General features: G+C 58.5%; 2 protein-coding genes across 5 annotated transcripts; one reads left to right on the forward strand and one right to left on the reverse strand.

Moving 5' to 3' along the window:
* Positions 1-682: 682 nt before the first annotated feature.
* Positions 683-9646, forward strand: KLC3 (kinesin light chain 3). 3 transcript variants are annotated; one of them, XM_061388638.1, is made up of 13 exons: positions 683-1112; positions 4869-5134; positions 5654-5884; positions 6175-6244; positions 6688-6907; positions 7297-7384; positions 7461-7562; positions 7823-7996; positions 8585-8675; positions 8750-8790; positions 8877-8983; positions 9119-9182; positions 9423-9646. In XM_061388638.1, exons 1-13 carry the CDS (start codon positions 893-895, stop codon positions 9492-9494), a joined length of 1746 nt encoding a protein of 581 aa, XP_061244622.1. In that variant the 5' UTR covers positions 683-892; the 3' UTR covers positions 9495-9646. The 3 variants fall into 3 exon arrangements, with proteins under 3 accessions (XP_061244622.1, XP_061244624.1, XP_061244623.1); XM_061388640.1 differs by lacking the exon at positions 683-1112 and adding an exon at positions 1366-1446; XM_061388639.1 differs by lacking the exon at positions 683-1112 and adding an exon at positions 3544-4529.
* On the reverse strand, positions 9265-25550 carry ERCC2 (ERCC excision repair 2, TFIIH core complex helicase subunit). Of its 2 annotated transcripts, XM_061388636.1 has the most exons (23): positions 25443-25550; positions 25029-25128; positions 23198-23275; positions 23053-23115; positions 22761-22874; positions 20409-20525; positions 20210-20326; positions 19791-19914; positions 19605-19701; positions 19387-19520; positions 19112-19280; positions 17018-17136; positions 14646-14715; positions 14486-14555; positions 14291-14392; positions 13241-13304; positions 12616-12737; positions 11155-11247; positions 10985-11057; positions 10707-10777; positions 10467-10610; positions 10219-10362; positions 9265-9846 (listed from the first exon to the last, which is right to left on the reverse strand). In XM_061388636.1, the coding sequence occupies exons 1-23, from the start codon at positions 25445-25447 to the stop codon at positions 9754-9756; spliced, it is 2283 nt and encodes a 760-aa protein (XP_061244620.1). In that variant the 5' UTR covers positions 25448-25550; the 3' UTR covers positions 9265-9753. The 2 variants fall into 2 exon arrangements, with proteins under 2 accessions (XP_061244620.1, XP_061244621.1); XM_061388637.1 differs by lacking the exons at positions 20210-20326; positions 25443-25550.
* Positions 25551-27305: the final 1755 nt, after the last annotated feature.

The raw sequence follows: 27305 nt of genomic DNA on the forward strand, positions 1-27305 counted from the left end.
AGCATGTGTGCTGAGTTGCTTCAGTCGTGTCTGACTCTTTGTGACCCAAAGGACTGTAGCCTGCCAGACTTCTGTGTCCATGGGATTCTCCAGGCAAGAATACTGGAGTGGATTGCCATGCCCTCCTCTAGGGGATCTTCCCAAACCAGGGATCACACTCTCGTCTCTTATATCTCCTGCATAGGCAGGTTTTTTTTTTTTTTTTTTTTTTTGTGCCACTTGGAAAGCCAAACCAATAATATAACACCACAAAATCAGCAGCTAATATTTGCTAAATGCGTCCAATCCATATATTAAGGCATTCAGTCCTTGCAGCTTTTGACTAATCTATTACAGATCAGGGAAACGGAGACAGAGAGGTTAAGTTACTGTCCAAAGCCTGCACAGCCAATAAATGGTGAAATAGGATGTGAACTCAGAGCCAGATTTTTAGCCTAGCTAATAACGTGATGTAACATCAGATCAGATCAGACCAGTCGCTCAGTCGTGTCCAACTCTTTGCGACCCCATGAATCGCAGCACGATGTAACATAACATAGTAATTATAATGTTACATAATTTTAGGTCCTGAAAAATTTTATTAACGAAATCAAGCAGATAAATGAGGTTGTCTTTCGGTGGGAAGGGTGTATTTTAGAAGCGGCAAGGAAGGCCTCTCGGAGGAAACGGCCTTTGAAAAAGGACAAACGTTGAGATCTGTTTGGAGGGATTTCCAAAGCGGGCGCACAGCCGAGGCAAAGGGCCGGAGGCTGGCTTTGCAAGAAGGCCATCCGTCTGGGATGCAAAGTTTCTAAGATTCCGAGTTTCCAAGATTCTAGTTTCGCGGAGACTCGCATTTTCTGAGCGCCTGCAATCATCTCGGATTCGACGTGCCGCAGAGACTACCGGCTAAATGCGCGCACACGGCTCTGCTATTCCCGCAGCGCTGGGGCGGCTGGGCTTAACTTTCCAGGAGCGGTGGGCGGGGCCGGTCTCACCTGTGGGGCGGGGCTCCAGGCAGACCCGCCCCCCGGAGGAGCCGCCGGAGCCGCCGGAGACTCCGGGCGCAGCCGCGGGCGGCGGGCGTGAGTGCGCAGCGCGGAGAAGCGGGACTTGGAGCCGTTCGCGGTCAGGTGGGCGCCGGGAGTGCGGGGTGGGAGTCCCGGGAGCCAAGAGGATGGAGGCGGGGGCAGGGGGTGTGAGCTGGGCCTGGCACACCCCTGGGACCTCTGGCCTGGAGACGGGGACGGGCCTTGGGGTCCCTGGACCCCCCCTGTCCCGTCCTAGGGCTCTCCCGGGTCTGGAGGCCCCGCTGGGGCCGCGCCCTCTCTCTCGGGGCGCAGGTAAACAGGCGCGAGGACGGGGCGGGGCCTGGGAGAGGGAGGGGGCCCTTGTGACGGCCCGGCCGGCTGGCAAGCTAGCGGGCTGTGAAACCGGGGTGCGCGGGGCTCAGCCGGCCGGCCAGGGGTAAGTTGTGTGGTTTGGGGAGCGGGCCATACACTCTCGCTGCAAGTGTATATGTGCGTGGATATTGGGCGTGAGTGTGCACGAGAGATGGTGTAAAAAGCTCAGATGTGTGTGATGGTGTCAAACGGTGCGTACAGATGTGAGTACAGGTTGGTACAGGAGATGGCCTGTCCGTTTAGCCCTGCGAGGGCACCAAAGGACCGTGTGAATGATGTGAAACTTTCAGTGGTGTGACAATGTGGGCGACCTCTGATGGTGAGTCTGTAATGCTGTGTGTGTGTGTGTGTGTGTGTGTGTGTGTGTGTTTGGCAGAGAGTTGAACTGTTTATAGGATTAGGTATGTGACCAAGAAATTGCATGGCCGTGGTTGTCTCTCTGATGGTAAGACTGTGCGGGAATGGCAGGGAAGTGTGTTCTGTGGGGTACGGGATGGATGTGTGGAGTGTGACTGTGATTATCGTGGTCAGCTGTGTGCTTGTGCACACGGGGCTGAGCAGGTGAAGGAAGTGTGCCGTTTGGAGGACGTGTGAGTGTGGGGGACGTGTGAGTGTGGGAGGTGTGTCAAGGACACAGTCCGAGTGATGCATGGCTGTGGTCGAGGTGTGCGTGTCGCTGTGAGCGGTACTCTGAGGCCATGTCTAGAACAGTCGACTCAGCTGTTTGAGGTTGTGCTTGATGTTGTAGGAGGTTGTATACGTGAATAAGGGTCGTGGTTGTCAAGATGACTTAATGAACTGGCGTGGTTGTGAGTTTGATCGTTTATAGGACTTGCGTGTAAGGTGTGAAGCTGTTAATAAGTCTGATGTGATATACGCATACACATGTACAGCGTACATGGAGATCGATATGTGTGTGAACACACATACATGGGGAAAGAAGGAGATTCGGGGTGGAGAGCCTGCCGTGTGTAAAACCCCTGGGGTTACACACCTGTCCTTGCTCTGTGTCTGAGTGGATGTGATTGTGAGCATGTGTGCAGGTGCAAAAAGCACTGGGCTGCTTTCGGGGATGCCACGGCTGGAGTGAAGTCAGCCTGCAAGTCTGTGCATGAGAACATGGAACTCCGTGTGTCTCCACCGCCGTCTGTGCCGTGGGCACCCACTTGTGAAGGTGTAAGAGCCAGCATCGGGTCATTTGCACATTCGTGTATGAAACTCTAGTGTGTGTGGCTGGGCAGGGGCGGTGGAGGAAGCGAGGATAAATGATGACAGGTCCACTGCGAGTCCTGGAAGCCGGCAAGGGAGGGAGGCATGGGATGGAGGGCTGGCTGCTGGCAGGATGCGGGGGTGTGGGAGAGGGCATGTGTCACGGGCGCAAACGTTCAAGGAGACAGTCCGCATGGGAGTGACTTGGGATTTGGTTACCTTTTCGCAAGTGAAGAGGGGTGAGGGAGGAGATGTTTTATTTGTGTGTTGGCTTTTATTTTTTGAATTTTTATTGATTCACAGCATTGTGTTAGTTTCAGGTGTATAGCAGTGATTTGGTTGTATTTTATCTTTATTTTTCACATTGTTTTCCACTGGAAGTTATTATAATATATTGAGTATAGTTCCCTGTGCTATACAGTAGATTCTTGTTGGTTATTGATTTTACATATGTATATGTTAACCCCTAATTTATCCCTCCCCACCCTCTGCCCCCTTTGGTAACCATACGTTTGTTTTCTGTCTGGCGTTTTCTTTCTTTCATCGTTTTGTTTGTTTTTGGCTGTGCTGGATCTCCCCTGTTGCGTGGGCTTCTCGTTGAGGTGGGTTCTCCTGTTGCAGAGTACAGGCTCTAGGCGCGTGGGTTCTATAGTCTCAGTTCCCCGGCTCCAGAGCGCACGCTCAGTAGTCATGGTACACTGGCTTTTTGCTCTGCGGCATATGGGATCTTCCCGGACCAGGAATTGAATCTGTGTCTCCTGCATTCTCAGATGAATTATTTACCACTGAGCCTCCAGGGAAGCCCATGGCTTTTATTTCTGAAAGGAAAATGTACCTGTGTGTTGGCTTGTGTTTTTCAGAGGGGAGTGTATGTGTGTTGCTTATTTTCCTTTTTTTTTTTTTTTAATGCTTCTTTATTTGTTTGGCTGCGCCGGGTCTCCATTGCAGCACCCGGGTTCATTAGTTGCAGCATGCGAGATCTAGTTCCCTGACCAGGGATTGAACCCAGGCCCGCTGCATTGGGAGAACAGAGTCTTAGCCACCAGGAAGTCCCTACATATGCTGTTTCTGGAAGAAGAATATATGTGTGTGTGTGTCTGAGTTAGTGCATTGTACTAGGTTGTATTTTGAAAAGAAAACACGGATGTGAGTGGGTGTGTTGAGTTGTATTTTTAAAAGAAAACTGTGTGTGTGTTGTATTTCTGAAAGGAGAATGTGTACTGTTGTATTTCTGAGATGGAGTGTGTGTAGAGGCATATTTCTGAGAGTGTGTCTTGTGTTATATTTGAAATAACGAAGAGTATGTGTCATATATTCGAGAGAATGTGTATAGTGTGGTTTTAAGACAGGAGGGTGTGCATGTGCTGAGGTCTGTTTCTAAGAGGGGAGTGTGTGTGTGTGTCCCAGAGACATCATCCCCAGACTCATTGACCTTGTCACTCCCATACAACCCCATGGGAGGGTCCCACGTGTGAGACCCTACCCTCCACCCATTAGCATCTAGGACTCAGACGCTCAGCTGTCACACAGCCCGTGTGACACCCCTGGGCCATGCCTTCCACACGTGTGTCCCAGCACGCCTTGGGCTGGCCAGGCCTGCCTGCAGTGGAGGGTGGAGCCAGTTTCCTCTGGTCTGTCAGCTCCTCGGGTCCCCAGGAATCGCCACACGTGGGGACCCTCCCTGACCTCCCCAGTCCCCAGGCCTCCTCGGTTTCCTGCACCCCAGCCCCGTGGCCCTCTCCTCTGCCCCACCCCACTCCCAGTGGTCTGACTAGTTCCCAACAAAAACACCCTGAGAGTGAGCTCACGGAGAGGCTGCCGCCTCCACACGTCCCGCCCCACACGCCCAGCAGGGGAGGGCACCTCCGGTCCAGGTCACACAGCCGGACCGGCCGGGCCAGAGGATCCAGGGTCCTTGGGGTCAGGAGGGCTGACCAGGTGAGCTGAGGGCAGGTGGGCGGCCATGGGATGGCTGCTTGGCCGCCTGGGTTAGTTCTACACGAGAAGGTTTGGGAGTTGTCCTCGGGGCCAGGCCCCGGGACTGAGGACAGGCAAAGGAGACCAGAAAGTTTCCAGCTGCGGGCTCGCCAGGATGGGTGTGGGACAGGTTGCCGGCTGCAGTGAGCAAAGCATGGAGGCAGAGGGCTGGCCTGGATGGGCGGATGGGGCGATGGCTGGGAGGGGACATGTGGCCCAGCGACGCGGAGGCTGAGGGGTGGGCTTGCCTGGCCCCGGCAGTGACCACCAACCCCCCACCCCGGTCCCGGTCACCTCCAGGAGCAGCCATGTCTGTGCAGGTAGCGGCCCCGGGAGGCTTGGGGCTCGGCCTGGAGCGCCCAAGCCCCGAGGAGCTGGTGCGGCAGACGCGACAGGTGGTGAAGGGGCTGGAGGCCCTGCGGGCAGAGCACCGGGGCCTGGCCGGGCACCTGGCGGAGGCCCTGGCGGCCCAGGGCCCGGCGGCTGGCCTGGAGCTGCTGGAAGAGAAGCAGCAGGTGGTGAGCCACTCGCTGGAGGCCATCGAGCTGGGGCTGGGCGAGGCCCAGGTAGGTATGAGGGGCGCACTGTCTGCGGGGGCATGGCTCAGGCCTGGGGGGTCGCCCAGGGGTGAGGGGCCAGGTGTGCTGGGGAGTGGTCTGGGCAAAGGGGGATCTAGGGGCACCTGGCCCGGGACAGGGAGCCTCTAGTCCTGAGATGGGATCCCTAGCCTGCAGTTGTTGGGGGGGTTCCTTCTGTGTGGCAGAGACTCCTGAACCAGGTGGGGTCCTTCCATAGAAGGGTGGGTCCTGGGCAGACTTGGGGGTTGCCCAGGTGGGATATGACATGTCCCTGTGTGTGATCTGTGTGTCTGGGTGAAATGGGAGGGAGGGGTCCCCCCGGCAGGATCGAGGTGTGGCCCCGGGACTCGCCGAGCATCCCTGGAGCCACATCAGAGGGCTGCCTGTAATCTGGGCACCCTGGGGAGAAGGGGGTGCTCTGGCTCGATTTGAGGCCCTGGGCTGGGTCAGGGCCGTCTGGCAGGGTGGGGTCCAGGCCTCCGACTTGCCGCCCCCCACCCCTGGCAGGTGCTGCTGGCGCTGTCGGCACATGTGGGCGCGCTGGAGGCGGAGAAGCAGCGCCTGCGAGCGCAGGCCCGGCGGCTGGCCCAGGAGAACGCGTGGCTGCGGGAGGAGCTGGAGGAGACGCAGCGGCGGCTGCGGGCCAGCGAGGAGGCCGTGGCCCAGCTGGAGGAGGAGAAGAGCCACCTGGAGTTCCTGGGGCAGCTACGGCAGTACGACCCGCCCGCGGAGAGCCAGGTGCGGCCCGGCTGGCGAGATGGGGGCCCCCCAAAGGACCCCCTGACCCTCTGCAGAACCCCCACCTTCAAAGGTTCCCTGGAACCTCTGAAGAACCCGCCACAAATCTCAGACCCACTGGAACTTACTTAGAAGCCCACCCCACGCCCAGATGCCCCACAAAGCCCCAAGATGCTCCCAAGCCCTCAGGAGACCCCTGCCCACCACCTCCCTCAAGCCCTGGGGTTCAGGACCCCCGTCTCGGAATCAGACTCCCAAGCCCCGTGACACCCCACTTTCCTCCTCTGCAGCAGCCCGAGTCCCCCCCTCGCCGGGACAGCCTGGCCTCCCTATTCCCCAGTGAGGAGGAGGAGCGGAGAGGTAGGTGCAGGCTCAGCCAAGGAGGACGGGAGGCCAAGGCTGGGGAGGGGGCATCTGAGTCGCTGGACCCTGAGGTCTCTGGGGAGGATGGGGCAGGCCAGGGCCGGGTGTCAGGAGGGTGAAGCAGGTGGCTATGTGTGTGTGGCGGGGGTGGGGGGGTGGTAATGGGGCAGGTGAGGCTGGAAAAGCTGAAAACCAGGCCTGTCATGGTGACCACAGCTCCAGGAACCAGGCGGCTCCCATGCATCCCATCCCACAGGCCAGGCCTCCTCCTATAGGCCAGTGAGATGCCTGGGATTCCCATCTTGGGAGTCAGCGCAGGGGCCCGCAGTCCCAGGGGCCAGCGAGGCAGCAGTGGCTTTGGGGGGGACATGTGTCCCCTGGTGTGTGGGCTGGGGGAACAGGAGGCCTGCAGTGACTCGGTGCCCCGCACACACCCCCAGGTCCTGAGGCGGCGGGGGCCGCGGCGGCCCAGCAGGGTGGCTACGAGATCCCAGCCCGCCTCCGGACCCTGCACAACCTGGTGATCCAGTACGCGGGCCAGGGCCGCTACGAGGTGGCTGTGCCGCTGTGCCGCCAGGCCCTGGAGGACCTGGAGCGGAGCTCGGGCCACTGCCACCCCGACGTGGCCACCATGCTCAACATCCTGGCGCTGGTGTACCGGTGGGGGCCGCCACCACTGGAGGGCAGAGGGGGGACGTTGGGCAGAAGTGGGGGGCCCTGGTGTCCTCCTCTACAGCACAGGGTACCTGCAGGGGTGGGGCAGAAGGGGACGGAGATCTGGGGAGACGAGGGAGACCCAGGCAGAGAGGAGTCGGCATGGGCAAGAGACCCCGAACAGAGTGGGGTGGAGGCCTGGGGCAGCAGAGGCTTGGCAGCCACCTGGGCATGCAGGGACCCTGTGCTAGATCTGGGAAGGGTGGGGACACCCAGAAGGGACCCCTGGGGGACGCCACCCATGCTCAGTTCAGCCAGGACCTGGCCTGCCAGCGTCAGCCCAGCCCAGAGCCCCGACTCCAGCCTAACCGCCTCCCCCCGGGGCTGCTCCACAGAGACCAGAACAAGTACAAAGAGGCCACAGACCTGCTCCATGACGCCCTGCAGATCCGGGAGCAGACGCTGGGCCCCGAGCACCCTGCGGTGAGTCGGGGCCGGGAGGGAGGGTGGAGGGCTGGGGGCTGGGCGGCCCTCCCCTGACCCCCTCCCCACCCCCCAGGTGGCTGCCACCCTCAACAACCTGGCCGTCCTCTATGGGAAGCGCGGGCGTTACCGGGAGGCAGAGCCCCTGTGCCAGCGTGCCCTGGAGATCCGGGAGAAGGTACTCCCCGTCCCATGTGGCCCTTCTCTGACCCTGTGGCTTTTGCGTGACCCTGATTTGTTCTTGTGACCCCAGACCTTTTGTGCCCTTCCCATGTGATGTGAACCTAGAAACAATTTGAACCTAGAGTTCCCAGTCCCCTGACTCACCACCCTTGACTCCAGCTACCAAGTCATGAGCCTCGTCATGACGGCTGCTGGCAACACGTGGCCCGCCAGCCCCAGATGACCCCAGATGACTTGTGACCCCATGACCCCTAGGTCCTGGGCGCCGACCACCCAGATGTGGCCAAGCAGCTCAACAACCTGGCCCTGCTCTGCCAGAACCAGGGCAAGTTCGAGGAGGTGGAGCGGCACTACGCCCGGGCCCTGAGCATTTATGAGGCCCTGGGCGGACCGCACGACCCCAACGTGGCCAAGACCAAGAACAACCTGGTGAGGGCACCTGGGGGCGCAGCACCAGGCAGGCACCCATCGTTTGACGGGGCCTTGCCCTGCAGAGAACAGGGGCCCCATCTCTGCCCAGCACTTGAGGGTGCCCCATGGGGCTGGGCTTCCACACCAGTGAGGCTCCCCAGCTCAGAGGACATGGAAGGGTCGGGAAACTGGTAGGTTGGTGGGGGCCAGAGAACAGCTCCGGGCAGAAAGACGGCCAGAGACACTGGCCGGGAGCAGAGAGCGTTTGTTGAGCCAGGCCCACTTCTCAGGACTTTCCCTGGACTGTTTCCTCAAGGGCCCTGTGAGGGAGGTGCTCCCACTGCCCCATTGTGCAGATGAGGAAACTGAGGCACAGAGAGGGCTGTCACCAGCTCAAGATGGACTGGGGAGCAGGCCCCTGCTCAGAGCCAGCAGGTCACCTGCCCTGTGGGAAGCAGTGGGCTCAGGCTCCAAGCCCACTCTGCGGTCGGCCAGGGGCCTGGAGTGTGGGGTGAGGCCGGGCTGCTTCCTGGGGGGGCCAGGAAGGAGGTGCCGGGTGTGGCGCCTAGATGAGCCAGGATCACCCAGGCCATGCCCTCCCCGCAGGCCTCAGCCTACCTGAAGCAGAACAAGTACCAGCAGGCGGAAGAGCTGTACAAAGAGATCCTCCACAGGGAGGCCCTGCCCGCCCCACTTGGTGAGCCCCTGGCCCCTCCCCTGCCCCAGGGGCTGCTCAGCGCCCCCCTCCACAATGTCCCCATCTGTCCCCAGGAGCCCCCAACACAGGCACCACCAGTGACACACAGCAACAGGTGAGGAGGGCTTTGTGCGGGCTCCCGGGGGAAGGGGGACCCAGGTGGCAGGGGAGGCTGACCGGTGTCCCTGGCGCCCTCCCCAGACCCTTCGTCGGAGCAGCTCCTTCTCTAAGCTCCGGGAGTCCATCCGGCGCGGAAGTGAGAAGCTGGTCTCCCGGCTCCGAGGCGAGGGAGCGGCGGGGGCGGCCGGGTGAGTCCGCCCCTCTCCCCATCCTGCTCGAGGACCACGTGTGGCTCCCGCCTCCCCTGCGACACACAGTCAGGCCCGGTGCCCGAGTTTCTCAGGGTGGGAGCCAGACTCACTGCCGCGCCCCGTTCTGGGCAGGATGAAGAGGGCCATGTCGCTCAGCATGCTGAACACAGATGGCTCGAGAGCACCCGAGAACCAGGTGAGGGGACCCCTGGATCGGGTGGGACAGGCCCAGAGGCCAGGGGGATGGTCAGGCTGGCATTGGAATGGACCCCCAGACATGAGCACAATGGGTTTTATTTGGGTAGATGCAGGGGGATGGAGGGGTTGGAGTGGGGTAGGGACAGGAAGATGGGCAGACAAGCAGGCCGGCGGCGTAGCCCCACTGGGCTGGGGCAGCCCCGTGTCCCGCCCTCACCCGCTCCGTGCCTATCCCCAGTTCCCCAGGCAGCACCTGAGCGAGGCCTCGCGGACCCTCAGCACCAGCACCCAGGACCTGGGCCCCCGCTAGAGGCGACAGGACCACGTGGCTGCGCTTCTCAGGAGGAGCGGGAAGGGTGGGCGAGGGGAGGGAGTCCTCTCCTCTCCCTGATGGCTCCCCTCGGCTTGGGCCTCCCTGAGCTCCGCTCCTGAGATTAAAGGCTGTAGATCTGGCAGCTAGAAGGTCTGCCTGAGGTGTCCTATGGGGACCTCCAGGCCCCTCCCGGAGGCCCCTCTGAGCACCGGGACCAAGGCCGGCTAAGACTCAGGTGTCACGGCCCCACCTGGCGCTATAGCTGCTGGGCAATCTGCTCGATCCTCCGCAGCGTCTCCTCTGACTCCAGCTGCTCCAGGCTGAGCAGGGACAGGCCCAGCTGGTCCTCCTGGGAGTGAGGAGAGGGGGTGTCAGCTGGCCCACATCCCCCTACAGGGCTCGGTAGTGACACAAGGTGCCACCTGGGGGCCCAGGACAGGATGCTTGAAATTGAAATGCCCAGTTAACTTGGGGCATCCCATCCCTGTGAACGGAAGACGGGCCCAGGGAGAGAGGTGGAAGAGCACCAGGTCTGAGCCAGAGAGGGCTGGCCTTCCATAGCCCCTACGAGGAGCTCGGGGCACTGCTGGGGACACACTGGCATCAGGAGCCCTCAGCTCTCCCCGAGCTGCCAGGCACGGGGTGGCACGCACATAAACCTCCCTGGCTGGGGCAGGGGCTCAGGGAGAAAGCCCAGGGGTCTTCCTGGAAGAGGGCTCACCCGGTGGAAGGGCTGTGCCATCTGCCTCAGGAAGTACTTGGCGACTTGGACCCCCTCGTCGACGGTCAGGTTGAGGTTGGCGTCCGTGAGGTGCTCCTGGATCCACCGGGGTAGCTTCCCCCGCTTGTCAGCCCGAGCAAACCGCTGGTGGTGGTGGGGGGGGGGTGTCAGGACCCTGGTGGGGGAGCCCAGGCACCCGCAGCCTGGCCCTCCCCCTCCGGCTGGCAGGGGCCCTGAACCCGCCCCACCTTGTCGGCAAAGACCATCAGGCCATAGTCCGTCTTGCCCCTGATGGCCCGACCCACACACTGGGCAGCATGGCGCATGGCATCAAAGGTGAGAAAGTCATTCTCACGAATCTGGAACTGGTCCCGAAGGTATTCCAGCCGTGCCTGTGGGTGCAGAGATGGGGGCCAGGGCCCTTCCTCGCACTAGCCGCAGGGGAGGCCTTCACGTCCGTCCGTCCGCCCGCCCCCGGCGAGGCTCACCTTGAGAATGCGGCTCTGGGTGTACACGTAGGGCACCCCGAACATGATGACGGCCCGCCCGTAGTGGTGCACTGTAGGGCGAGGGGGAGCGAGAGAGGGCTGACTGCGCGGGGCCCAGGAGCTCTTGCCGTCGGAGGGGGTCCCCAAGGGCCCTGCTGGGCACCCAGGGATGGAGGGAAGGGGAGGCCCGTGTGTGTGCAAGATGGTGGGTGGTGGGTGAGGTCCCCTAGGGGAACAGAAATGGCCACACAGGGGCAGGGAGGGCCGAGTCCACTCACCAAAGTCGATTCCCTCGGACACCTTGCCTCGGGCCACGGAGAGCAGGATGGCCCCGCGGCCGTTCTCGCAGGCCTGGGGAGGGAAGGCCAGGACACAGACGCGTCACCAGGGAGCTGTGCGGCCTCCGGCCCCTCTCTGCCCAGACTCCCCTTGTCCCCACAGTATCCACCTCCTGGTACTTCTCTAGGGCGACGCTGGTCTCAGCCCCATCCTGGGTCTCGATGAAGAGCAGCTTGTTCCTCTGGATGTTCTCCAGGATGCCCTTCGGGGAGGACACGGGGAGGTAGGGATGTGGGCGGTGGACGGTGGGTTCAAGGATGGGGGTGTCCTGCTTAAACTCAGCTCTGCCACCGACTACCCTGCGACAGGCCACCCCTGTCCCCTGGGGACTGGGGGAGGGTGGTGGCAGGGTCCAGCCTCACTTCTTTGGAAAACCCCGTGATCCCAGGAGGGAACCAATCCCCATCTTTTGGACAAGTGGGCAGGCACGTGGCCCGGGTGACCAATCAGGATGCTCCACCCCCAGCTTGTGATTGGCGGGGAGGCTGATGTAGGCCAGGCAGAGCCAATCAGAGGCTGCCTTGAGCGTTCACATTTGACACATAAATAGACTCATGGTTCTGATCAAGGACAGATGCGTGACAGACCAGAGAGACAACACAGAGGGCCCAGAACAGCCCCCAACACAGCGACCTGTCACTGTGCCACTCAGTGTGGTGGGGGGAGCTCTTCAGTAAATGGGTCTGGAGCAACAGATTTCCAAATGGGAAAAAAACGAACCTCGACTTACAGCCTACACAAAGATGAACCTGCAGTACCTCACAGAGCTTAGATGTGAAACTTAAGACTACAAAACTTCTAGACGGAAACACAGGAGACCATCTTTGTGACCCTAGGGTAGACAGAGGTTTCTTAACTAGGACACAAAAGACACTGAGGACATGGGGCGCAAGAGGCTGACACTGTGCAGAAAGAGCCTGAGGACGAGGTGTCGTCCTCGTGCATGACGTTCCCACACACTCCCTGGTGCTCACATTAGCCGCGTTCACTTGTCTCACCCCAAAGCAGCACTTGCTCTAACTTAACCGAGAGCGGGGCTCATGGTTCAGAATCATATCCTATCAGGGGCCCAGTGCCCAGCTGTGGTGAGCCCCATATCCAGAATGCCCCATGACCTCGCCCACACACTCCCCAGAAGGGACTCCTCCAGGCTCTTCGCCCCAGTCTCTGTTCAGCCTTAATTCTCCGGAACCTTCCTCTAACGGCACAGCACCCCACTACAGTCAGACCTGCTACCCAGGGTCTCCACACCACGCCGTAGGAGCTGGAGGGACAGCTGGGGGTAACCCCCCCAAAAGAGCACAGAGGGAAGCAGGAACCCCTCAGGTGGGGTGTGGTCAGCCCTCCTGAGGGGCACGCCTCTGAGGAAGGTGCACAGTGAGGCCAGTGATGTCCTAGTTCTTAACCTGGATTTGGGGGCACAGTGAACACAGTTCTTTAAACTGTTCTCTGTGTTTTATACACTGTCTTGTCACTTACAATACACGTCACCATTTAAAACAAGAGGAAAGAAGCCAACAGGAACGAGCCAAGAGCTCCGGTCCGAGCGTGGGGCCGGAGGCGGGCGTACCTGCTCGTACCAGGAGGCCACAGTGCTCTCCATGTATTGGTAGCTGGTGAAGAAGGCCACGATGCCGTCAGGGACCACGGCGGACATCTCCAGCAGGAGATTTCCATAGTTCCGGATCACCGCTATGAGGGGTCAGAGGTCAGACCGTCTCCTGGCCTGGGTTCTCCTCCCCACTCCCCATCAGAGCTTTCTTGTCTGAAACCTGGGGTTCCTAGAAACCCCACTGCCAGCTGTTCACACGCATCCCAATTCTCCTTCCAGACTCATGGGAGGACTGCCCCTTGACCCACCAAAGTTAGGTGTGGCCATGTGACCTGCCACGGCCAGTGAAGAAAGGGCTGTGTCACTTCCAGGTGAGGAGCTTTACGAGCCAGTACACAACCCACCAGTACACAACCTCCCGTCCCATCTCGCCAGCGCAGTGATGTGTCCGATGGCAGAGGTTCCCAGAAGGGAGAGATTCGTGGCGGGCCCCCACCAACCCACAACGGCACGTAGCGTAGGCAAGAAGTAACCTCTGTGTGAAGCCACTTTGATTTGTTACGGCATCCATGACCCGGCTCATGCTGACCGACCCACCTCCCCTCTTGGGACCCACACAAACCACCCCCTGTGGGAACCATACCAATATCTTCCCGGGTCTCAAACTTGGAGCTGATGGCCACCTGGTCATTGCCACGGCCGATGATCTGGAGAGAGCACGAGGTCGTGAGGAGCACACGGGCAGCAGCCACCCCAGTGTGTGCCCACAGGCTGCAGGCTGGCGCTGCTGTGTGCTTTTTATAGACAGTGTCACCGAGTGAACCCTAAGCTACCCTCTTATCTGCGGGTGCAGACGAGTCACCTCAGGCTCACAGAGGGCGAGTCGCCTGCCCAAGGTCACCCGGCAGATAGACAACAGAGATGGAACTAACCCCAGGTCTGTCCGTGTGTCTCACTAGCAAGGACCCTCTAGTCTGCCCCAGCCTCCAGCCAGGCGGTTCCAGGAAGCTGCCCCTCACGCCACCAGCAAAATCACAGAAGCACCGTGTGGCAGAGGGTCCTTACCAGCCACAAGCCCTGAAGGGCAGCTCCGAAAGCCAAAACACTCAGGAACTCCAGGTGCTCAAGTCTGGCACAAACTCATTTGGTAGCAAGAGTTGCCCCCCACAGAGCCTGTTCAGTGTGCTGACGGATCTCCCTTGGTCTGACTCATCAGAATGTTTGCTCAAATATGATTTTCACTAGAGGGATTTGCTCAGACCCCTTGGGAGTGTTTAAAGTCTGGAAAATTCTCAACTCTAAAACACATCTGCCCAGCAACTTCAGAAATGCCCAGGACTGAAGGCCCATGTTATGAGGTTCATTTTACAGAGAAGAGGACCGAGGCCGAGTGGCAGGGTCACTCAGCAAGGTCACTGCCAGACGACGGGCCAGGTAAAACCCCATTAACCAAGTAGCAGGCCCTGGGCCACGAAAGCCTATCATACTCACTGTCTCACTGAATCCCCTCAGCCACGCTGGGAGATCAGAGGGGGGATGTTCCCATTTCACAGATGAGAAAACTGAGGCTCGAGGAGTCAAACTCAAGCCCAGGCCCGTCAGAACCCAGAATCTGTGCCCTCAGCTGCCTGAGCAGTGGAGAGGAAGGGCGGCCCTCGCTCCCACCACCCTCCCGGCCACTTCCCCCACGCACCATGGGGCAGAGGCAGACCCGGGCCAACGTCATGGTGAAGGTTGCCATGGTGACAGGGTGGAAGTCCAGGATCTTGGGGTAGATGTCCAGTGGGGACAGTGTCTACAGCGGGGACAGCAGAGGGATCTCAGCAGGACTGGGCAGGAATCAGGAGCCCCCCGAGGAGGGCTGGAGCCCAGAAGGGAGGGTCCTCACCCCAGATGTGATGATGACGGACTGGAAGCGCTCAAACACAGGTTTGATGGCCAGTGAGGCGTCCATGCAGCTGTGGGGAGCAGACCAGGGTGGTTAGGGCCAGGCTGTGGGGGCCAGGCCCCTGTGGTCCGCTGATATCCTCCTTGGGGTGGGATCTCACCTGAAGTGCAGGATGGGGTTGGCAATGGTCGGGGTCCTGTCATCGAACGGCTCGATGATGATGGTGAAACCTACAGGGGGTGGGCACGACTCCTTGAGGGCCAGTCATGACTCCACCCACTCAGCCACGACCCCCCCTTCTCCCTCCACTCGTCGCCCTCCCATCACGTTCCTCAGTGAATGGCACCAGCCATCAGAAGCCCAAAGCTACAACCCAGGCCCCTGAGTCCAATATACACTCCAACCTGCCCGCCCCTCCCTTGGGCCGACACCTGTGTGAATGTTCACAGAGGACCCTGAGCCGGGCACCAAAGGCTCACCCCTCACCCTCCAAGGCCCATGGGGGCCCACCACGCCCCTCCAGCCTTCTCCCATCAGCTTTCTGTCTAAGCGGTCAGGAGGCCAGTCAGCTCTGCTCCAAAGTCCAGCTGCCCTCTGACCGCTTCCGCTGCCCCGCCCAGACCGGCCGCCATCACCCCCTGCCTGGCCCACCGCAGTCGCTCCTCATCCCCACTCCCTTCACAGAGGCCAGAGGATCCTCGAACTCAAGTCAGGTCACATCTCTCCCTGCTCAGAAGCCCCCAGGGCTCCCCATGTCCCTCCCAGGGTCCAGAACTGTCAGGGGGATCCTGTCACCCCGACCTCCTTCCCTCTGTGCTCACGGGCTTCCTGCTTGACTTTCAAAACCACCAGGGCCACACACACAAAAGAACAATCCCACCAGAGTCATTCCACCCCAGGGCCTTTGCACTTGCCCCACTATGGAAAGCTTCCTGAGGCGGCTGGCTCCTGGTCATTCAGAACCCAGCTCAAATGTCAGCTCCTCAGGAAAGCCGCCCCGGTCACCGCAGACGCTGTGTGCGTGCTCCAACACAGTGACGTGTTCATTTCTTGTGAAAACTATCACTTTCTGGAATTATCTTCCTTACCCACATTTACATCTTTGCTACCTGTCTTCCCTGCTAGAATTTAAGTTCTGGGAGGTCAGGAATGAGGTCTTTCATGGTTCCTGCCATTTCCCCAGGGCTGGGCCAGGCCCATTTATTGAGCAAATAAATGAATAAACGCATCCACGTAATCAATTTCACTTAGCAAAGATTTTTTTAAAATATCATCATGTCCTCTGTGCCAAGCCCTGCACTAGGACACAGCAGTGATCGAGACAGCCCTGGCCTCACCCTCTCAGGACTCACAGTCCAAGGATGGGGACACAGAGCTGTCCCCAGAGTGACCACTCTGAGTGGGAAGGCTGGGACAGGGGAGCCTAAAGGAGAGGGCCTGGCCCAGCCTCGGAGCCGGAGGGGCTTCCTGGAGGAGGAGGAGACGTCTCTCCTGAGCCAAGAACAGAGGGCTGACGGGGAAGACAGTTGGGAAGATGGGGAAAGCTGTTCTGAATGTTCTTGTACATTCAGGTACAAGAATGTGAGGTGTTGGTAGACGGAAAAGTGGGGAAGAGAGGACAGACAGACCGAGAGAGAGGATGGGATGGACAGAGGGACAGAGGCAGAAAGAAGATTCCAGTGACACTTGCTGCCCATCGGCCCCAGGGTGGGGACGGGCTATCTTTCTGCCAAGGCCGGGCCATCAGACAGGCTGACCTAGTTTGCTGGATAGAGGAGTAATCCCCGGGGATGAGACTGAGCCCTTGGCAGCTTAAAGCTGATGAGCGGGGGGCGGGACGCTCCCCTGTACCCTCCCGGCAGGCTGGAAATCTGAGCGTCCTCTCCCCAAGGCCCCACAGACCAGGCACCAAGTCCCGGCCTCTTCACCTCCCACAACTCTCTCCAGCACCCCTCCCGCCCTGGCCCAGCCTCTGCCAGGAGAACCCTCTAAAGCGCAATCTGACCCTGCCTCTCCCTGTTCAGAACCTGCGATGGCTCCCCAGTGCCGCTGGGAGCAAAATGACCACCCCCTCACCCACCCCTCAGGGTAAGCGGACCCCGCAGAATCTCTCCCTCCTCGTCTCACGCCACTGCCCACCCCCACCCACCTCCATCTGCAGCCAGAGGGAGCCTTTGAAAATACCCACCTGAGCACAAGGCTCGCTCACTCAAGGGCTGTTCGTGGCTCCCCACTGCCCTCAAAATAAGGCCCAGAGCACTTCCCTGGTGGTCCAGTGGCTAAAACTCCGCACTCCCAACACCGGGGACCCGGGTTCAATCCCTGGTGAGGGAACTAGATCCCACATGCCGCAACTAAAGATCCTGCATGTCACAACTAAGATCTGGCACGGCTAATAAATTTTAAAACAAATAAATAAAGTCCAAACTCCAGAGCCCAGCCTGTCCAAGTCCCAGCAGCGACCCTCTAGGCCCTGCTGGATCCCAATTCCAGCTTCTGGGGGCTGGCAGAGGCAGGAAGAGGCGAGCTCACCCTTGGCATAGGTGCTGACGAGCGTGGCGAAGTTAGCGAGGAGGGTGAGTGGGGAGAAGTCAGTGAGGTCTGAGATCTCCAAGGTGTGCAGGAGGGAGCGGAGGCGCTCGGCGCAGAACCTGGTGGGGTGGGGGGCGGGCAGGTGAGGGAGGCGGTGGCTGCAGGCTGGACAGCCCCCTCGTCACCGTCAGAGCACGTGCTCACGCGCTGTCTCCCCAGCTGCCTGGCAGTTCCGGGAGGTCAGGGTCTGGGTCACTCTATGTCCCTACCTTGTACGACTGCCCACCACGGTGGGGGGGGGAGGGGGCGGCGCGGGGCGGTGGGCAGCCACAGGAGGGCACACAGAGCAATAATCTCACAGCCCAGAGTCACTGCCCAAATTCTTAGACAGTAAGGAATCTGCCTGCAAGGCAGGAGACCCAAGCTCGATTCCTAGGTCAGGAAGATCCCCTGGAGAAGGGCATGGCAATCCATTCCAGTATTCTCGCCTGGAGAATCCCATGGACAGAGGAGCCTGGTGGGCTACAGTCCAGGGGGTTGCACAGAGTCAGACATGACTGAGCGACTAACACTCCAGAGTCACACAGTCCTGTCACATGAGGTAACGCTCTCATACACAGGTTCTCAATCAAAAGGGGCGACCCACGACCACCCCCAGCATCCCACGGTCAACATGTGAGCCCTGCATAGCCACACGGTCGCACACTCCCGCCCGGATCTCCACAAGGTCTCAGCCACAGTCCTTGGTGACACAGTATTAGAGTTCCACACGCTCCCAGACGACGGCCTCACACAGCCTCACCGAGCCTGACACAGGCTCTATCGACGGCACACACCCAAGGCCACCCAGCTCCAGGCAGGGACAGGCTGTGCGTGGAGCGGGAGCACCCAGCTTTGGCGCCAGGGAGACGGTCAAGTTTAAAACCTGCCTCCTAGGACTTTTCTGGCGGGCAGTGGTTAAAACACCCAGTGCAGGGGGCCCAGGTTCAAGCCTTGGTCAGGGAACTAGATCTCACATGTCGGGCAGTGTGCCCAAGAAAAATAAGAAATAAAATGAATAAAACCTGTCTCCTGTATATCCTTTCTTCCAGTCTGCCTTTCTATCCCCCAGGCTCGATCAGACAGCCCCTCTGTGTTCCTGTAGCCCCCAGGACTCCACCCCGTGACCCCGAGCCCTGGACTGTCCCTGTCTGGGACGGGTCTGTCTCCCCAACTGGACTGTGAGCCCAGGAGGGCAGGGCCAGGGCCGTCTCCAGCACTGCTGTGTCCCCAGCACAGAGCAGGCCCTCAGAATACGGACCCTGTGACTCAGATCTCCTCTGTCCTCACAAGTCTCTCAGAGCAGCCAGGAGCCTCAGAGCCCCACTGGCCGGGCTTCCGGTCACAACCACACACAACGCCGTGTGGCTTCCCCTCCACGGGACACAGCGTCCTCACTGGCAGCACGAGGCGGGGACACTGTGTTGAGTTCCCTGGACGTGGACTGCAAAGCGCTTGGCTCATCGTCAGCGCTCTAGACCGGGTGGGTTCCGGGGGTCGCTGCTTTGTCATTAAACCACCACAGGAACCTGAGGGTAAAGGGGCTGACCCTCTACCCCTTGCACAGAGGAGGAAACTGAGGTTCAGAGAAGACCAAAGACTGATGCACAGCAGCAAAGGAAAAGCAGAGGAAGCTCCACGCCCACTGCGAAGTCCCTTCATCACTGGCCCTGCCTCCAGACTGCACCTAGGGGCTGCCTCCTGCCCAAGGGCTGGGGGAGCAATGAGAGGCCCTGGCGGGAGGAAACAGGGAGTGGGGGGCCCACAGAATTTTCTCCCAGCTCCCACCCCGCTGGCCCTCATCAGGAGACCCTCTCCAGGGCCGCTCCCTCCATGGCCTGGAGTGAGAACACCCCTGAGCACTGGCCAGGGCCCTGGGGTCTCGCCCCGCCCCCTACCCCTGCACAGTCTTCATCACACTTCCCGAGGTCAGTTCTCAGATCATGGCTACTGACACCGGTGACACGGCGACCCCGGGCGCCCACCCCCCACCCCCGCCAGGACCCCTCCCACGCCCAGCCCGGGGCGGGGGGTGGGGTGGGGTGGGGGCCGCACCTGAGGGGCTTGCGCTGGATGCATACGCGCTGGGCCAGGCCACTGAGGAAGGCGGGCGGGCTCTCCTGGACCACATGCTGCACCCGCAGGCGCCACTTGACGTACTCCAACAGGCGGCGCAGGAAGCCCAGGAAGTGCTCGGCCGTGCGGATGGAGCCAGGCACCGCCTCTGCGGAGAGATGGGCTCAGCCGGGTGCCAGCGGGGGCGCGGGGTGGGGCGAGGAGGGGGGCGCGGGGGCGGGCGGAAGGGGGGGCGAGGCGGGGGCATGGCTCACCCTTTAGCACTTCGTCAGGCAGCACGGGGTTGGCCAGGTGGGCATCGGTCTCCCGGGCAGCGCTGGCCTCCCGCAGCCCCTCCACCAGGCGGCGGTACTCCTCTCGCAGTCGCTGCTCGTCCGTCTCCTTGATTCTGCGGGGAGTCGGGGTGTGGGAAGAGCTGGGCCACTTGGGGGGCAGGTTAGGCGCCAGGGTCTATGGGCCGGGGGACCCCCACCTGAGCACCGTCTTCTGCAGGGTCTCCAGGTTGGCCTGGCACCGATCCAGGGTGCGGCGGGTGAGGTTGACGCTCATGGAGTCGATGCAGACGTTGTCTGGGGGCCAGAGAGAGGGCCGGGCTCAGGCAAGCTGACGCAGCAGCAGCGGAGGGGCCACCTCGCCTCCTGCCCCGCTGTCTGCTCACCGATGTTGTGGGCCTCATCAAAGACGACCACGGCCTTGCGGGCCAGCTCCTTGGACACCAGGTCAGCAATCTTGGGGTCCAGCAGGTAGTGGTAGCTGTAGACCACCACGTTGGCGTGCAGGATCTGGGGGCCGGCGGGGCAGGGTCACCCCAGCCTGCCTGCCAGCGCCCACCCCCAGGGCCCTGCCGCCTGGTGGACTCCACCAGGTCACATCTGTCCCTCCCAGGCCGGCAGAGGTGAGGCAAAAGGAGGGACACAGACATGCAGGCAGAGGCAAGGAACAAACAGAAGTGAACAGGTAGAGACAGACTGACGAACAGATACAGGCAGACCAACAGGGAGATCTAGGCAGGCAGAGAGACAGACGGTGGGCAGCCTGTAACCCTCCCACCCGCCTGTGGCCCCAGTGCCTCCTCACTGAGTATCGGGCCAGGAAGTACGGGCACCAGCCCTGGCGCCGTCCCACAGCCTTCAGGTCATCCAGGTTGTAGATGCCCGTGGGGAGGGGCACCTGGCGCCCGTGGACATCAAATTCCTGAGGTGAGAGGGTAGCTGGGGGTCAGGGGGCTTGACTATTACAACTCGCCCTCCCTTGCGCCCCGCTGCCCGGCAGGTACCTCGTAGAAGCGGCAGTGGGGCAGGCTGGAGTCCCGCTGGTACTGTGCCCGCACGTACGATGCCGTGAGGCTGTGGCATTTCCCATCCACGTCCTTCCCAAAGCGCAGGGGCGTCACCTGCGGGCCGGGGAGCATCTGAGCACTGGGACAGGCCAAGAAGCCCGAGCACGCCTGGAACCCGGGGCTCAACACCTGATGGCTGGCGGGGTGGGAAGTCATCCTATGAGATGACCAGGGTGGGACTCGGGTGTTTGTGGAAAACTTGTCCCGAACCTGCTTCGTGATTAAACAGTTAAGACACCTGCAAACTTACTGCAAGGATGCAAGAGTGGCCCAACTGTTGGGCTCTTATTCTTTTTAAAATGTTAAATCCTAGGACTTCCCTGGTGGTGTAGTGGATAAGAATCCGCCTGCCAATGCAGGGAACACAGGTTCGATCCCTGGTCCAGGAAGAACCCACATGCGGCGGAGCAACGAAGACTGTGTGCCACCACTGCTGAGCCCATGGGCCCAGCGCCTGTGCTCCGCCACGAGAGAAGCCACCTCGACGAGAAGCACGCACCGAAGCGAGAGCAGGCCCTGCTCGCTGCATCTACAGAAAGTCTGCGCGCAGCAGTGAAAGCCCAACACGGCCAAAACTAAATAATAAAAGGAACAAAACATTAAGCCTTGTGCAATGTCAATTATACCTCAGTTTGGTTTTTTTTAACATTAAGGCTTGAAGAACCTTCAGCATGTAGATTACGCTTTATCTTTTAAAATGCTACAACAGCCAGAAACCTTGGCAAGGTCTGAGAAGCAGAGGAAGTTCTGATCGCAGTTTGAGACCTTCCTTAGCCCTGCCCTGCTCCAAACCCTCCAAGGCCCTGTTGGCGGCACCGTCACAGCCCAGGGCTGCCCTTCCTCCCAACGAAACCGTTCTCTCCCCAAAGTGAGGGCTCTCAGGCTGTGGGCCCCTCCCTCTCCCATTTCATCAGCTGCAAAGACTGTGCTGCTTCTCTCTCTCTCTTTACATTTTATTATTATTACTTTTAAGAAGCAATACAGGGACTTCCGTGGTGATCCAGTGGTGAAGATTCTGCGCTGCCAATATAGGGGGTGCAGGTTCGATCCCTGGTCGAGGAACTAAGATCCCACATGCCGTGGGGTGCAGCCAAAAGACAATGAATAGAAACAGGTACCAGTATGTCACATGAGGCACACAAGGTTAGATGTGTCATAGATGCTCCCACAGAAAAGTATTTTAAAACTCTGAAAACTTTCGCTAGGACTGAAGCAGAGAGCTAATGGCAAATCTACTTTGAAAAACTCATTTCAGTCCAGATGAAGACTACAGCTATGCTGGTAAGTCCTTCCAAGGCAGCAGGCACGTGGAGGGAAAAAACCGAGATGGAAATATCTGGCGCAACCTTCAGCCTTATCCAGGTCACTATACAGTTCTGGAGACAACTAAGACACCGCCCTGAAATACAGTATAATACTGCTTATGCCCTTACCATGTTACCAGAAAACCTACTCCAGCTCATTAATTCTCAACTTCTTACTATCCTAAGGGGGACAGAACCACCCTTTGCATGTGTTCTGGACACACCCATGCAGCGATTTACTACATGGTGCCTCTTCATTTATGGCTCTTAATTTAAAGTCCTAAGTCAAATTCTTACTTAAAAGCAAGCATCTCAAGGGACTTCTCTGGTGGTCCAGTGGCTAAGACTCCTAGCTCCCAATGCAGGGGGCCTGGGTTCGATTCCTGGTCAGAGAATTAGACCTCACATGCTACAACTAAAACCCAGCACAGCCAAGTAAACACATAAATAAATAAAGTGACCTAGCACAGTTGGCCCTCCTGATCTGCGGTTCCCAATTCCACAGATCTGAAGTGTCAACTCTACATTACATGACTTACACATTTTATAACTATAAGTCTGTCCTTTTTGACTGTTTCACTCATTTTTCCCAGCCCCCACCTCCTTGCCCAATCTTATCAACAACAGTATGAAGCAGGTAATTATCCCCATTTTACAGACAGGCGGACTGAGGCCCAGACAGCAGAAATCACCTGTGCAAGAGTATATGGCTAGTACGTTTCAGAATCAGGAAAGCAGGCCTGCCGGACTCCAGGAGCTACCTTTTCACCTCTCCTAGGCTGGGGGAAGTGGGAAGGCTCCCCGGAGGAGGTGTGCCTGAGCCATGAATGATGAGTTGGCACGTGATGAGTGAGAAGAGAACTCTGTGCGCGGCCCCTGCACATCTCCCTGAGAGGTCTGGTCTGGGTGGGGATCTAGAACTCCCAGTTGGATGGAAGTTTCCTCAACCCTGACGCTTAGGGAGAGAGGAGGAATGAGCACTCACCTCGGGATGAATACACAGGTTCTTCCGGGAGCTCAGAGCCAGCCCCAAAAATGGCAGCTTCTCGCCCTCCTGTTTCTCATAGAAGCTGAGTAACTTTCGAAGTTCTTCAATCACCTATTACAGATGACGAGGGAGCGGTGAACTGGCCTCAATGAAAGTCCAAGCCCCTGTCCAGGCAGGTTCTAGCCCCTTCCCCAGCTTCCCACAGGCTCAAAGCTGACGGTAACCACCAGGGGGACAGATGGGTTAGGGGAGAGTGAGGGCGGGGGGCTTGGGATAGCCCAGGGCTCACCTTCTCAATCTCAGGCACAGTCCTCGAGCAGTAGATGAGTTTAGTCACCTCCAGGGGATACGCCTGCCGACAACCATGGGCTCAGCCTCGGCCCCCGTCCAGCCTCCTCCTCTTGCCCCCTCCTCCGGCCCAGGGAGTTACTTACCCGCTGGTACGCCATGATCAGGGCCAACAGGGACACTGTCTTCCCAGTGCCTGAGGGCATCTCCAGGACTCCATGACCCTGTTTGTGGTGGGCAGGAGGGACATGACACAGGCGCTCAAAACTCCAGGGACACAAACTCTGGGACCCTCCCCCAAGAATGAAACCATCTTGGAATAACAGGACAAAATAGCAGTTAGAAATCTAGGCCTCAGGGGCAGTGGGTTTGAACCCCACTTTTGCCACTTTGGTTGAGTGGTCTTAGGCAAGACCTCTCAACCTCTGAGGACTCTGTATCTCTAAAAATTGGCCTACAGTGGCGAAGACTCCGAGCTTTCACTACCGAGGGCCCAGGTTCAAACCCTGGTCAGGGAACTATGATCATGCAAGCCATGCAGTGCAGCAAAAAAAAAAAAAAATAGGGGTTGGGGGTCTAATAAGCTCTTCTTCATCGCATGACTATGAGGATTAGGGACAAACTGAGGGCTAAATATTTAGTACAATATCTGATATGTATGTATGCTAAGTCCCTTCAGTTATGTTTCTTTGCGACCCCATGATTATAGGACTATAGCCCGAAAGGGTCCTCTGTCCATGGGGTTCTCCAGGCAAGAATACTGGAGTGGGTTGCCATGCCCTTCTCCAGGGGATCTTCCCAACCCAGGGATCTCCTGCATTGCAGGCAGATTCTTTACTGTCTACACTACCAGGGAAGTTCTATCTGACACATCGCGAGCCCTCTCTTTTTTCAAGCACCCCCACAGCACTTAACTCTGTGCCTGGCACTGTTACTAAGTGTCTTACATCAGAGTATCTCAACCTCGACTCTCTTGACATTTGGAGGCCGGTAACACTTGACTGTGGGGTCTGTGCCCCACTGCGGCAGCAAATGTGGCCTCTACGTACTAGAGGCCAGTTACACCCCTACTCCACTAGTACTGACAACTGGGAATGTCTGCACACTTTGCTGAGTGTCCTCTGGGGGTCAAAATAGTCCCCAGTTGAGAACTTCTGCCTTCCTTAGTGAATGAACCCCTGCAGCCCTCATTAATATCAAAGTGAAAGTAATGAAAGTGTTATTCAGTCCTTTCCAATTCTTTGCAGCCCCATGGACTGTAACCTGCCTGGCTCCTCTGTCCGTGGAATTCTCCAGGCAAGAATACTGGAGTGGGTTGCCTTTCTCTGCTCCAAGGGATCTTCCCCACCCAGGGATCGAAGCCAGGCCTCTTGCATTGCAGGTAGATTCTTTACCATTTGAGCCACCTGGGAAGCCCCATATTAAGCTCCTGCTACTGCTAAGTCGCTTCAGTCGTGTCCAACTCTGTGCAACCCCATAGATGGCAGCCCACCTGAGGTAGGTACTATTACTATGGCTATTTACCACGGTGAAGACTGCAGAGGGGAGATTAAGTGATTTACCCAAGGACACACTGCTGTGGGTAGCCAATTCCTGAGTCTCTATATGCCTAAGCCAACCACGGAGCAGTTCAGCCTTTGATAAAGGTCAGCTGATGCTATTTTTAATTACTATTATTTGAGATACCAAGTTTGGCAGCGCTGGCTATCACAAGGACCTCAGATTTCTAAACTCTAGACCAGGGGTCCCCAACCTCCAGGATCTAATGCCTGATGATCGAATGTCTGATAGACCCGATGTAATAATAATAGAAATAAACTGCACAAAAATGAGTTTGAATCCCTCCGTCCGCAAACTGTCTTCTCCAAAACTGGTCTTTGGTGCCAAAAAAGTTGGGGACCGCTGCAATCTCAGTCTTAAACGCGCGTGTGTCAGCCCCACCTCTCAGGTGGGCAGCGGCGAGCCCGGCCCACCCACCTTGGCATCCAGCGTGCGTTTGAGCTCCAGCATGTACGAGAACTGCTCCGGGTAGATGTAGTCGTAGGGGAAGTAGACCAGCAGCCCGTCCACGTTGAGCCTGGAGGCGGGGGCTGCCGGATCAGTCCTCCGTCCCCTCAGCCCCTCTCCAGCCCCCCACACTCCCCTGCCGCCGGGCCGAGAGCGGTTGCCGCCGAGCACCGGCCGGCTGGTCCGTCCCGCACATCCCCCCAGTTCTCTAGCAGCCTCCAGGTCCCTTCGGCATTCCCTCGCTGGCCCTCCCCGCAGCTATCCCCACCCCAGCGCGGCAGCCTCCCTTCGCTCCGCCGGGACCCAAGGCCTGACCACGCGTCCCCGCATCTTCCGGACCCCCACGCCCGCTCGCGAGCCGCGAACCCAGGGCCCCCCTCTCACTTCATGGCGCCGGTCGCGGCTTGAAGCGACGTCGGCCCGCCTTCCTCATGAATATTCAGAAAAGACAGGCTCCTCAGGGCATCCTCGAGGCGCTGCCCCACCTTCTTCGCCACGCCATTGGCTGAACCTGCCCGTCACTCCCCGACAAGGAGCGACGTCAGGAGGCACAGTGCGCGTGCGCACGGCAATTGCGGGAGGTGGGTTCCGGGGGAGGCGGTGCCGGAGGCATCGCGGAGGATCGCCGAGTACCCAGAACGAAACGTTGATGGAAGAGAACTGAGAGAATCGATCTCATCCGCTGGCATTCGGTCTTCCCGCGTCTGTCCAGATTACCTGAGCAGCGAATGCATTCTCAATTTTATTCTATTATATTCTTGGTTTTAAGAGGTACTTCTCCCTTTCCCCCCAACTTCAATAAAGTAACCAAGTCTGGAATGGGAGAACCCAGAGAGGGTCAGAGCCTGGGGGATCATAGAGGGCTTACCTGGGAATCTTCCCAACCCAGGGGTCGAACCTAGGTCTCCCACATTGCAGGCGGATTCTTTACCATCTGAGCCACCAGGGATGCCCTGTGCTGTACCTAGTCTCTCAGTCGTACCCGACTCTTGGCGACTCCATGGACTGTAACCCACCAGGCTCCTCTGTCCATGGGATTCTCCAGGCAGGAGCTCCCAATTATCACGTCCCATGTATTTGCGCTTCCTGACTTCCGATGCACGCAGTAGTAACCGCAGCTTGCAGCAAGCAGAAGCGAGCATAAGCTGGGAACAAGAGCTTAGTTCCTGATCAGGAATTTAACCTCTGGATCTCAGAGGCCAGAGGCTAGGACCTGGATTCCCAGTCGTTGCCTGCCGTGTTAAGAAAAAATTCGGGGGAGGAGGCAGAAGGTAAAGAGAAAAGTAAAAAGTTTATTGGAAAAGAAGAGTACGTGTGGAAAGACTCAGGGGCGAACTCTGGGGTTACACCTTTGGGAAGTTTAAATCTGTTGTCAGGGGGCAGTTTTCCAGATCTTGGTCTTCCTTCAGGCCAGTCATCTTACTTTGTCCCCCCTCCTTCCCCTGAGGTGCCCACTCACCCCTCAGCCAAGATGAATCTGGAGGTGAAGTCTTCTGGGACCAGCAAGCCGCATTATGGCCTGGAATTATCCTCTGACTTTTGACACACCCGGAGCCTTTCTGCCGGCATGGTGTGTCTCCCTTGTCCCAGAAAGGGTGGCGGAGGGAAGCGGAGATCCCTTAATCCTTTATTCAAACAGTGTTTTGCCCCTCTTTGTCCTTGCCATGATGATTATCTTAAGGTGTTTACAAGAGACAAAGACAGGCTATTTACCCTGTATCTGTTGTTACTTCCGTTTCTGAGGGCAAACAGGAGGCTGATTATAAAGGCCTAAACTGGAGCCCACCTATCTCCTGTCTCAGGAAATGCTAACAGAAGGCTAGTTGTAAGGATCCAGCCTGAAGCCCACTTCTTCCTGCCCCATGAAATGCAAAAAGGAGGCCAGTTGTAAACGTCCAAACTGGAGCTCGACTGTCTCCTACCTCATTCCCAGTTTGTTCTGCTGCATGGTCCTGCAAGGAGCACCACTGCGGCACGCCTTAAGGCTGAGGGTCATGTGAGCAACCTCACTAACTGGCTCAACACCCAGGCCACCACCGCCACCATCACGAGTTCTACTAGCTCCCTAGCCCCTATTTTCAGAGACTTTACCTGACTTTGGGAGTATATTTTCATTTGTATGACTGTGATAGAATGTCCTTTTTTTTTTTTTTTTGAATTCTTTATTGGATTTGTTACAATATTGCTTCTGTTTGTGTGTGTGTGTGTGTGTGTGTGTGTGTGTTTAATGTTTTGACTTTTTGGCCA

Source organism: Bos javanicus, chromosome 18 (assembly GCF_032452875.1).
Source record: "Bos javanicus breed banteng chromosome 18, ARS-OSU_banteng_1.0, whole genome shotgun sequence".
Lineage (NCBI taxonomy): Eukaryota > Metazoa > Chordata > Mammalia > Artiodactyla > Bovidae > Bos > Bos javanicus.